General features: G+C 41.2%; 1 protein-coding gene across 1 annotated transcript; it reads right to left on the reverse strand.

The window, feature by feature from the left end:
- Nucleotides 1-1,247: 1,247 nt before the first annotated feature.
- LOC117483470 (vasopressin V2 receptor-like) lies at nt 1,248-12,215 on the reverse strand. The gene is made up of 7 exons (XM_034131831.1): nt 12,048-12,215; nt 7,395-7,663; nt 7,025-7,270; nt 5,230-5,376; nt 4,665-4,920; nt 3,626-3,919; nt 1,248-2,293 (listed from the first exon to the last, which is right to left on the reverse strand). The coding sequence occupies exons 2-7, from the start codon at nt 7,656-7,658 to the stop codon at nt 2,106-2,108; spliced, it is 1,395 nt and encodes a 464-aa protein (XP_033987722.1). The 5' UTR covers nt 7,659-7,663; nt 12,048-12,215; the 3' UTR covers nt 1,248-2,105.
- Nucleotides 12,216-12,674: the final 459 nt, after the last annotated feature.

Consider the following 12,674-nt stretch of genomic DNA (forward strand, 5'->3'; position numbering starts at 1 on the left):
ATACTCCAATGTAACGGAAAAACAATTAAAGAAAAACGAAATAATAATAATAATAAAATGTCTCCACTGATCTTGTGTAAATGTGATTTCTGTATGATTCCAATCGCATTTTATAGTCAAAATCAGCTAATTTGCCGAGCTCCGCTACGGGAGCGATGAGAAGTGAGGCAGGGACGTGCTCTGCCTCTCGTAAGCCCACAGTAAATTGCTGGAGCGCGGGCACTAATTTAGCACGGCCACTTATTTTGTGAGCGCACTCAAGCCATTTACTGTGGGGTGAGGTGAGGCACAGATGAGCACTGCCTCACTTCAGAATGCGTCACCCCACAGAAACTGGCTGGAAAGCGGGCCCTAAGCGCATGCCTGTTCCCATCTCACTGTAGGTCACCAATGTAATGTTTGTAGATCCCTTTATTACATTTATCCTCGCCATCCATAGTCTCTAAATAACTTATTTCACGTATATGATATTTAGGCTCGCTGGTCTCATCGTACAACGGCAATGAAAAAAGCACCAGGAGAGGCAGCCATAACCTCTGCCGCACTGAAGGGGGCGCACGTGAGCCCACAGGTTCTTGTTGCTACTGTTATTCTACGCAGAGACGGTAGACGCAAACAACAAACTAGACTTTTGAAACTACAGGAAGATAAGGAGGACTTTTACAAAACAGTAATAGAGATTGTTGTCCAGAAGGATAGCATAGACTTATATTCATCTTCAAGTCAAGGTAAGACCAGAACTGTAATGAAAATGGGATCTTACTTAGAAAGAACAATCCAATATTTAGATTTTGGGTATCCTTTTGTTGATCGGTCTGTTTAAAATTAATCATAGCATCAGACTAAAAAAGCTTTTGAAAATAACAGAATATTTCGATTAAGGTCAAAATAGGCTATAATATTTGTAAATCTGACTCTGAAAGAGTCAGATTATCAGTGGTGGGGAATAACTAATTACATGTATTACAGATCTGTGCTTCCTTAGCGTGTGTAGGCTGTTGTCTAAACGTCTGTCGGTACCAATGGGAGTTCCCTCTCCTTCTACAAGTATCCAGCTGTGTCGGGAAATTGAATCAAATGTATTTTCTAAATTTTCTGCAGACCTCCAAACTGATTTCCTTCAGCTAGAGTGCACCGACACTCAAGAAAAGCTTATTCATAATAAGTTGTATTTACTTTTAATATGAATTGACTAAAACCTTCAATTATTTCGCTTTTTCACGAGTATTAGAAAGAAACGTTGACACTTTAAAACAACTAAAACATTTTATTGAAACATGTGAATGTTAGTTTTCATCCGGTGCAAGTTTTCTTTTTAAACGGTCCTGCAGCAGCACATTTTCGTCTTTACAAATAAATAAATACAAGAACAAATCATTGTGTTAAGTTTGTAGAAAATGTTGTTTTTTTCATGGAGATGTTTTTCTGTGAATTTGTATGTATGGACTGTTTTTAGGACTTTTGAGGGGATGAATAAACTGTTTTTAAAACATATCTCATTGAATTTGTTCTGTTCTGAAAGGGAATGTTGTTTTTAATCAAAAGTCACCCGAATATGTGCATTTACTATAACTACACTTTATAAAAATGCATTACAGCAGTTTGTATCTAAACTATCTGTTTCTTTCAGGCAGAGTTTTAAATGTGAAATATATAACTAGCCTTATTTTCTATATCAATGATCAAGCAGTTCTCTAAATGGCTACCTTAACACCGTGTAAAGCACTTAAGTCAATCTTTTCCAAAGGGTTAATCTGACAATTAGTGTTTTTATATGTGGGTTTGTGCCGGACTGAGGAAGCAGCGGTGAATTCCTGCAGGAAAACATCATTCATTCTTAAATTAAAGCAGCTTAGCAAACAGGATTTGCTTGTCAGAACCTCTAAACTTCACTTATTAAGATGTTATAATGTACAAATGACTTTATATTAATCTGTAAAAGAAACAAAATGTATTTCCCTAACTATTATTTAAACAAGAAAAAGGAAGCTCTAGTTTTTGTAGAAAGACAAGATAAAGACTTTGCAGGATTTGCACTTGACTGTGTCGTGTGTGGTGTGTGTTGCATTTGTTGTGGTGTGTGTGGTGTGTGTGTGTGTGTGTGTTCAGTAGTTGGAGTTGTGTGTGGTGGTGGTGGAGTCGCTGGGCAGGGAGCCGCGGCGCTGCGAGGTGGAGCGGCAGAGCAGCAGCAGGCGGAGCTCCGGAGAGACGCTGCTGGAGAAGGCCGAGTAGATCCAGGGGTTAGTGCACGAGTTCAGACTGGCCAGCAGCATCAGCAGGGTGAACACCGCATCTACACACACACACACACACACACACACACACACACACACACACACACACACACACACACACACACACACACACACACACACACACACACACACACACACAACACACACACACACACACACACACACACACACACACACACACACACACACACACACACACACACACACACCACACACACACACACACCACACACACACACACACACACACACACACACACACACACACACACACACACACACACACACACACCACACACACACACACACCACACACACACACACACACACACACACACACACACACACACAGAGCGTTGATCAAATTCAGTATTATTATTATTGCAAAGTCCTCATCATCCAGAAGGGCTCCATACCACTACGTTTTTTTTTGCACTACTAAATACTGTTAATATGTACATTAATTATGTGACCATCTACATTTCCTGTAGTTATTGAATTGCTCTTTTTACTGCACTGCTAGTGTACAGTTTTATTATTATGCTGCTGTGTTAATTGTATTTTTGTAACCCTGGCACAACAATTTCCTTCGGGATGATTAAAGTCTTATCGGAAGTCGTACATTATTATAGAATGTTATTTTATTCAGATTGTATCACCAATGAATACCTGTAAGAGTATTTTCATATAGATTTGAAATGTGGAGTCAACTTTAGGTACCTTGTATATTACTGGGTAGATTACAGCACTGCATCTCATCAGCTTAATATATGTGGTTTTTGTTTGTGTGTGTGTGTGTGTGTGTGTGTGTGTGTGTGTGTGTGTGTGTTGTGTGTGTGTCCAACAATGCAACATGAATATATATATATAGGACATAGAACAAATAAGAGATAAAAAGAGCAAGAGAATGTTTTGAGATGTGCAAGTAAATACAAATCAAATAGAAATAGTCAACATAGAAGTAAATGGAATGATATGTTAGATGCATCATTTGCTAAATGCAATCAGTTGAATGTTTATGGATGTTCTTTAAAAGGTGCAGGTGTTTAATGGTCTTATGGCCTGTGGAATAAAACTGTAAGGCAAGTTTATTTTATATAGCTCTTTCCAACACAAGGCAATTCAAAGTGCTTTACAAAAATGAAAGACATTAAGAGCATAAAACACATTCGAAAGCAAAGATAATAAAACATGAATAACACAGGCACATGAATAACACAGGTACATGAATAAGTTACAGTGCAGTGTAAGATGTGAATAGTTCAATTAAAAGCAGCGACAAAAAGAAAAGTATTCAGCTTGGATTTAAAAGTAGTAAGAGTTGCAGCGGACCTGCAGGTAGTTTGTTCCAGATATTTGGCAATACTGTACCGTTCTGAGGGTGGTGGGGGTCCCAGGCGGCCCACAGCTGGACGCTGAAGAAGGGGGCCCAGCAGAGCGAGTAGACCAGCACGATGACCAGCGTCATCCTGACCGTCTTCGACATGGCCGCTGATACCCCCCCACTGCGGGCCTTGGGCGGGGGGGATTTGAGTGGGGGGGCTGGGAGTGGGGGGGCTTTAGGCGGGGGGGCTTTGGGGCCGCAGGCAGCAGGGGGCGCTGCAGGGCCCGGCAGCACGTCAGGTTGCAGCTCCACAGACAGGAAGCCGTGGTTATTAGCAGACACTAAAACAAACACAGGAGGTCAAAAAACATATTGACTTAAAAAACTGTCACAGCGAAACAGTCAAACTGGTACAAAGTTAAAGGTCACCTATTATGCAAAATGCACTTTTTCATGTCTTTGTCTCTGTGGAAAGAGAGTCTGAAAGTTTCAGGAAAAAAGATACAACTAAGAACTGCCTCTCTCTTTTTGTCCTGATCCATTTATATAAAAACCTGTCTGAAAATGAGCCGATCAGATTTTGAGGGGATTATGGGATGCTACAATGATCTGTTTGGTATTTTGAGCCAAACACTTCAGAGAAATGTTTTGTATATATCTGAGACCTATAATATATTGATTAAAAACAGTATAATAGGGGACCTTTAAAGAAAGTCAAATGTAGTGTCTGATGGTTGTTCCACTTGTGCCTACCCCTAATACTGCAGATCAACCTGGCAGAAATCCTCTTGTCTTTTTCAGATGTATATTCTTTTATGCGTGCTCCTTGTATAAACAAGGATTCATAATAGTTTTACAATAAGTCTTGTTTACTGTAGTGTTAATTGTGATGTAATGTTATAATCAATAGAATAATGATAGTAATAGTAATAATAAATGAATGTATAATAATGTTTAGAATAATTGTGTTGGGTGTGCCGTTTAACAATATTATTTCTAAAATTGCAAATACAAAATAAAATAATAATAATAATTATAACCTTGCAGAATTAGGATTTATTAACGGAAATAAAAAAACTAACTCACCATAGTCAGCAGTGTAGGTGTTGTCGCTGTGTGAGGTGACGCTGTTGGGCGGCTGGTAGACGGGGGCGGGGCTAAAGCTGCTGTCATTCAAGGGGTTTTTGAACACGAGGGGTGAAACATACAGGGGGAGATCTGACCTCCTTCTGACTCCTTCTCCTCGCTGGCTGTCCCGCCTGGAGGGGGAGAGGGAGGCGGGGGAGAGGCGGCGGTCCGACTTCAGGTACAGGTTGTTATGGATCTCCTTGAAGATTCGTACCTGAAGGAAAATGTTGTGAAATAAGAACAGTTCAGAATCAGAAACAGGCCAGGTAGGTTTACACGTACGAGCATACATAAAAGTAAAACAAGAATTAAAAACACAGGTAGAGTACTATAAAAATATTAAGAATAATACAAATATAGTAAAATATAACAGTATTTACAATACAATGGAATGGAATAAAAATCGGCAGTAATACAAAAAAGAAAACAGTCCAACATCCAAGATCTAAAATCCCATCACAGAAGATGGTCCCTGTTGTTTTGTGTCTCCCTGTAAATCAAACTCTGGCTCGCCCCTCTCTACCTGGCAGACGGTGATGATGAGGACGGGGAGGATGAAGACCGCCAGAGTCATCCAGGTGACGTAGGCCTTGAGGCCCCACGACTCAGCAAAGTTCCCCCAGCAATCGTATTCTCCTGGAGACCGTTCAGAGCGGGAGAAGATGAACACCTGGAGGAGCAGAGAGGAGAGGGCGGACATCTTATTCTGATTTTAAAAAGCTCTATTAAGATTTTTGGGGTGTTCCCTTTCCTGTCGTGTGCTATATAGGTTTTTGTGCATGTAAATGGTCTGCAAAGGCTAAAATCCCAAACGTCCCTCGAGAGGGAGTTTCTCTCGCGCACACTCCCTAATCTCATGTTTTAGGATTTAAAATTGTATTAATATATAAACTTGATTCAATTGATTAGCTTCAGTGAAATAGTGTGCCCTTCTTATGAAAAGTTTTTTTTAAGTGCCTTTCAGAAATAGCAAAGGGCTTAATAAATTATTATTAGTATTGAGAAGGAAAAAGACAAAAATGCTGAAGCCACTCATTCATAAATCACACAATTATAAAAGAGACAACCCTTAATCTTAAAACAGCATGAAATAAATCAATACAATAAGGTCCAAAGAAACAGCAGATATAAAACATCACGTAAGGAAATTAAAATATTTTACTGTTTGTGACAAATAATTGATAGATTTTTCATTATTTAATTTAATTTTGTATAACGGACCGTCCACACAGCAGCGTTAAAAAATCTTGAAACGCTTCTGCCCATTCACTTTGAATGGGGTGACGTCACTTTTCGCCGAACTGCATTGTGGGCAGGCGAGCGGAGATTTTCAGGATTTTCAGGATTCAAAAGTTGAGCAATGTTCAACTTTTGAAGCTAAGGTGGAAGCGTCAGCCAATCAAATCCTGTGTATGCAAATCTGACAGTTCAAGCGCTAGCCAATCAAACCGCGTGTATGCTGGGAGAGACATACCGCAGGTCATTTCCTCATATTCCAAAACATGGAGGAGAAATTAGCGGTAGGGAATCACCCGGTGCTTTATGACCAGTCCCTATTTACCTACCGGGATATAAACCGGAGGAGCCAGGCATGGAGGGAGGTGGCAGAGACAGTGGTAGGTTTTCGCCTGTTTGGGGAGTTTATATCCAGTTTACTTCGGGCTTTTTTGCTTCGTATGTCGGGGGCAGGAGATTCATGTGATTGGTTGTTGGTGTCTTGCTCGCAAAAAATCCCCAAGCTTCAGATACGCCCACCTCCAAGATTTTTTTAACGCTGCTGTGTGGACGGGCCGTAAGACTTCCTTAAAGGTGGGGTAGGTAATTTTGGAGAAACCAGCTCGAGTGCGCTAGAATTTGAAAATACACAGCTGGAACAAATCTGCCACTTCCTTACAGAGCCCCTCCTCCAACACACACGAACGCGCACATGACCAATGAGGGCACGAGATAAGTTTGTGCCCCGATGGAAGGCTGACAGGCAGGTAGGCCATCCAGTTATTTTAGCCGGGCCGGCTAAAATGATTGGTCGTGCTTTTTACAGTATTACGGCTTCCACAGATGACATTTTTTTATGGATTTTTTGTCAAAGCACTTAAAATATTCATTGCTATCGGGATGTTAAGAGCATTCCATGGAATATAACAAAAAGTGTATCTAGAGCCGGTTTCTCAAACTTACCTACCCCACCTTTAAGTCAGTGATATTTCCCTGCAAATAAATAATAAACTTAACAAATAATCAAACCCTTAGTGTATAGTCTACCTGTGTCTCCCTCCCTGTATCTCTCCCCCCTCCCTGTGTCTCCCCCCCCTCCCTACCTGTGGCAGGCTGAGCACCAGTGACAGCCCCCAGGCCAGCAGGATGCAGCTGTTCCAGCGCTGCGTGGCCCCGCTGCGGTGCGCCAGCAGGGGGCAGCAGATGGCGTAGTGCCGGTCCACCGTCATGGCAACGATCATGTAGGAGGAGGCGAACATCCCGAGGACCTGCAGGTACTTCACCAGCCGGCACAGGAAGTCCGGGCCGGGGAATAGGCCTTTAGCATCCCACACCAGCTGGGGCAGCACCTCAGAGGGGGAGAGCAGGGGGAGCAGAGTGAGATGCAGCCAGTGTGTGTGTGTGTGTGTGTGTGTGTGTGTGTGTGTGTGTGTGTGTGTGTGTGTGTGTGTGTGTGTGTGTGTGTGTGTGTACCTGGAACAGCGCCACCACCAGGTCAGCTAAACAGAGGTTGATCATGAAGCGGTGCAGCGGGTTCTGTTGGCGTCTCCGCCTTAGCAACACCAGCAGCACCAGCCCGTTACCGAGCAACGCCATCACCAAGATCACCGCCAGCAACACGACCTCGGCAACCGCCAGCAGAGCGTCACGCTGCACCTTTGTGACGTTACTGTATACAGGAGTCATGGGGACCACCGACCAGCTGAGGGACGGGTCTGTTACCGGGGACACTGACATGATGACTGCGGCGAGGAAGAGGAGGAGGAGAGGAAAGGATAAGGAGAGGAAGTGAGGAAGATGACATGAATAGGAAAGAAGAGAGTAGAGGAAGAGAAAAAGGGCAAGTTTAAGCAACAATTAAAGTCTAAAACATTTAACCAATTTGTTATCTGCTGTGATTGGTCAACCGCTCAGAGATGTCCCGCCCCTTAGCCCAACAAAATGTGTTGGAATGCTAGACTATAGAAGCGTGAGTTTTACATAGTGATGTCACTATGTTCAGTAAGTAAACAAAGGAGTCCAATGGAGGCGTTTCAGGCATGGGGGGGGGGGGGGGGAGTGTGTGGGAGAGAAACTCCCTCTTGAGGAACACAGGGATTTGAGCCTTTGCACACCATTTACATGCACTAAAACCTAGTTAACACACTGCAGGAAAGATCAGGTAATGCTCTTTTCAAAAGCTAAAAAGACACCAGAGCCTGTTTTAGAAATTGTAACTACGCAAGGAATAAAACTTGAAGTGGTTACCTGTTACACATACCTTGGTATCTGGCTTGATGACTGTCTCACTTTTAAACGTCATGTCAATAACCTGCTTAAAAAGCTGAGGGTTAGGCTAGGTTTCTTCTACAGGAACAAGTCCTGTTTCTCGCTCGAGGCCAGGAAAAGGCTAGTCACTGTGACCTTTTGACCTGTGCTGGACTATGGTGATTTGTTTTATATGAATGCACCTGCCCATTGCCTGATCAAGTTAGATGCTGCGTATCACAGTGCACTGAGAGTTGTGACAAACTGTAAAGTATTAACCCATCACTGTACCCTGTATGCAAGGGCTGGTTTGCCTTCGCTAACTGTACGGAGGCTCAGTCACTGGTACATTTTTATATACAAAGCCATGTTAGGGAAACTTCCATCCTACTGTACATCTGCTCCCTGATCTCACGGCGAATTGGAAGTGGCTACTGCCTGAGATCGCATGCTGTGGTTTTATTAAATGTGCCAACTGCTAGGACTGTCTTAGGGAAGATAGCTTTTAGATGCGCAGCTCCACTGTCTTGGAAAAGTCTGCAAATTAAATGGAAACTGAGCAATCTGGTGCCACTAAATGTTTTTAAAGCTCGGTTGGATGCTACTCAATCGGTTGCTGTTGGTACCTGTTCATGTGGATAGTTATGTAAATTGTGACCCCTGTAATGATGCTGTATGATGTCCTTTTTGTTGTTGTGTTGTTTTATGTTTTTATGTGTCATGTGGAACCTACTGAGCAGGTCTCCCTTGAAAAAGAGATCAATGATCTCAAGGGATACACCTGGGTAAATAAAGGCTTGAAATGAAAGATGAGGAAAGACAAAACCCCAAAAAGCATAATAGGGGCTCTTTATATTAAATAGCAAAAGTGTATATGTTATATGTATATACTTTAAGAAGTAACTATAGCTCTCAGATACATGTCCTTGAATAAAAAGTACAATATACTTCTGAATTGAAGTGGAGTAGATGTGAAGTGGCATTACATTGAAATACTGTTGGAAATGGTAGATAAGTACAGCACTTGAGTATCTCCTTTTGACCATTGCCTGTGAACTTATAGCGTGATAGTTTTCCCAATTAGTGAATTCAAATGAACAGTTCCCATGTTTTCTCTGCAGTCCTCGAACATATTGCCAGAAACCCTCAGAGGACGTATTGTGACCCCAGTTATGAAACGTTATTCTATCCACAGTTTATTTATAATGACCGTCGACTCTGGTGTTGTGTGTTTATTATTAATCTGCTTGTTCGAGGGCATAGCTGTTACAACGTGTATTGAATCTGACCTCTGCCGCCCGTTAACAAACACACACAGCTGCAATTCGCCGGAGTGTGTGCGCGGGGTCAACCTTTACGTTAATTGCAAAACAATGGGATGTGTGAGCATGTTTATAGCAGCTCCTTCACACACTTTTACACTTCAACACACACAATTACAGAGCATGCAGAGAGGGCCCCTCTGAGGGACAATGTGCACGCTCTGATGGAGTCACAGTGGTTTCACCAATCTGCAGCAATCAACATTACACACTAAGTGGCACCTATTAGTTGTATCTCTGTTTAGTTGTTATTTTAGTATTTATTATTATATACTTCAGCTCATATATTACCTTTTATTTTAGTTGTATTTCTTTTTTGAAAAGTGCTATTCAAATGGTTATAATTATGATCTATTTTTTGTATTATTATTACTTTATTTAATATTATTTTGTATTATTAGTCGGTTTACTGCATAAAGAAGCACATTGTAATTGTTATATTTTAAAGGTTGACAGCCGTAGTTACTATGAATATGAAAATGTTGCCTTTCCAACAATGGAAGTGGTTTTCATTCATAAATCCCCTCTAAAAACACTTTATTGTTATTTGCTAAGAGGCCACATAACCAATATTTTACAAAACAAAAAGCTAAGCAAACATGTTTCTTCATTTTCCATCTCTCATTTATCGTGTTAAAAGAACTGTATGTAAAGAAGTGAAGCTACTACAATCAAATGCTGCTTACATATTGATGTATAAGTATACATAACATCTATTTGTTAGATTTGTTTGGACATTCACAGCAGAACAAATACTTTTAGTTTTCAAACTTTAGGAACATTTTCGCTGATAACACTTTTTGGATGCAGGGCTTTTTTAGATCCGAGTGCTTCTTCCATTACTGCAGGAACAAAAGCACGCCGCTGACAGCCTCATCCATCTGTATTATCTCAGAACAGCTTCCCAGTGCACTCTGCAGTCCTGTGATGCATTAGTCTTATCTTGTCAAATAGCCTTTAACAGTAATTCTGCCTGTAAACATAAGGCTGGAAACACAATGCAGTAAATTAAGATTAAGCTCTGTAAAAGCATCTGTCTTCTTTGCATTTCCTTTGAGCTTAGTTAGTTACAGTTAGAACGTTTAAGTGACACTCTGTGGATGAAAATATGTCATTTTAAGGCTCCACATTTAGCAGCAGAAATCCTTTTGCTGGCGTTAAATACAAACTCTACTTCAGCCCATAGAGCTGATGGCCTCACTTCACCTGGGTCTAACTTTGTTGACATCTTTTGCCGATTTTAATCCAATTACAAGACCGGACACCTGCCGGGCAATACTTATTTTCTTTTCTCAAAACAAAAACCTCAAGTTAATCCTTCTCATACCTCTCAAGAGTATTTCGTTTTTTTCCTTCCTTCATCATTCCCGTCGTCAGAAATAATGAACACCCACCTGTAACTTCAACTTCAACTTCTTAACCTCTGTATAAGAAATCTTTACTGAGAATATAATCACTAGCTCATAAGGTTTACTGTTTATACAATCATTACTATAGACCATAGCCTTTGTTTCAGAACTGTCTTTCTGTTTAAAGTTTGTTTCCTGCTGAAGAAACCATTAATGGTTCAAATGTCCAATGCCTCAAACGCCTCCATTGGACTCCTTTGTTCACTTCTTTCACATAATGACACCACTATGTACCACTTGCGCTTCTATTAGCATTCATTGTCCAAATGTTCCAATGCAACATGGTCAAATGAATGTTTACTTTTGGTGAAAAAGAGTATAAAAGCTATACGAATATCTCCTCAGATACATATTGTTGGCTGACATGACATAAGTTGTACAACAATATAATCTTTCATTTTAATAGCCAGTATTTCTGTTTTACTATTCTGATGTCCTCAGTGTTTAGATAACAGATAGGACACCCTTTCAAAAGTAAACAAGTATATCAGAAGAGATGAGGAAGTAGAAGCAAACAGTAATCATTGATGGTCAAAATGCCCAATTCCACACTGTCAAATAAGTATTTTATTTTTGCTAGAAGCTGTAAGACTCTTGGCTCAATTAACACAAGTTTCTGATATTGTACAACAATTGCATTTTTAACTTCAATAGCCAGTGTTTATGTCTTTCTATTTTGTGATATTTTAATGTCCTGAGTGTTTAGTCAACAGATCCACGACACCTCATTAACAGTAAACTAAGATTGTAATTTAGTAAACAGTAAGCTTTTGAGGCATTTAAAGTCAAAATGTCCAATGCTACATCGTCAAATAAATGTTACATTTGCGAGTATACAAAAATCTTAACTTCTTTGTTTCTATTCCAAAGTCCTGTGTATTTAGGTAATGGATCCACCGTACCTCATTACAAGTGAATGCACAGAGAGGAGGAATTACAAGCACCAAAGTAATAAGCAATGAATATCCGATGCGACAAATAAATAATAACTTTTGGTAAAAGAGAGTACAAAAGCCTGAATATTCTCCCAGTCTTCAGACCCACACTTTAGGCACAGAAGTCTCTTAACTGTTGTTCAACAATATAATCCTCATCAGGTCCAGGACACCTCATTCAAAGAAAGACGTTTGAAGTAGACCTCAGCTCACCTCTGTCGTCCTCAGCGTCCCATGAAGCGTCTGTAGGGTCCAGGACAACCTGATCTGCTGTAGCAAACACAACCGGCGTCCATGCTGCGTCTCCCTCCTGCTTTTTACTCTGAGGTGACCTCTGCCCACTCACGCTGCTGACTCCTGTCTCCCTATCTCCCCCCTTCCTCTTTTAACACACCCTCCCTCTCTTTCTGTCTTTGTTTCAGAGTGTGTGAAGGGAGGGTGTGTTGATCAAAGGATGTGATCCGCAGCGGTGAATTCATGTCATTCTGATCTTTTTTTTTTACATACTAACCACATTAGCCCTACTTTGATCCACATTGGGTGCAGGACAGCAGATCAAATCAGATTTCATTGTGTCGGATCAAAGAGCTCTCCCACACACACACATTAAACTGATATGTGTACGTGTGATATTGCCACAGAGGGAGGAGAGGGATGTTGTGACAGATTGTTTGTGGAGAGAAATGAGAGGCCAGAAGCGAGAGCTGTTTCTTTCTCACCCCTGTTTCTTTCTCACCTCCTCCCTGTCTCTCGCACTGTCTCCTGCATTCCTCTCCTCTTTCTGCTGTGGTCTGTTTGCCTCCCCTCTGTTGCTCCCTCTCCGGGGGCAAGCCTCTAATT

Source organism: Trematomus bernacchii, unplaced genomic scaffold (assembly GCF_902827165.1).
Source record: "Trematomus bernacchii unplaced genomic scaffold, fTreBer1.1, whole genome shotgun sequence".
Lineage (NCBI taxonomy): Eukaryota > Metazoa > Chordata > Actinopteri > Perciformes > Nototheniidae > Trematomus > Trematomus bernacchii.

Excerpts from the sequence above, each read along its gene's own strand:
- LOC117483470 (XM_034131831.1), bottom strand. The coding sequence starts at position 7,658 with ATGTCAGTGTCCCCGGTAACAGACCCGTCCCTCAGCTGGTCGGTGGTC. Across the intron at positions 7,271-7,394 it reads TGGTGGTGGCGCTGTTCCAG|GTGCTGCCCCAGCTGGTGTG; the intron begins GTACACACACAC and ends TCCCCCTCTGAG. Across the intron at positions 2,294-3,625 it reads CCCCCACCACCCTCAGAACG|ATGCGGTGTTCACCCTGCTG; the intron begins GTACAGTATTGC and ends GTGTGTGTGTAG.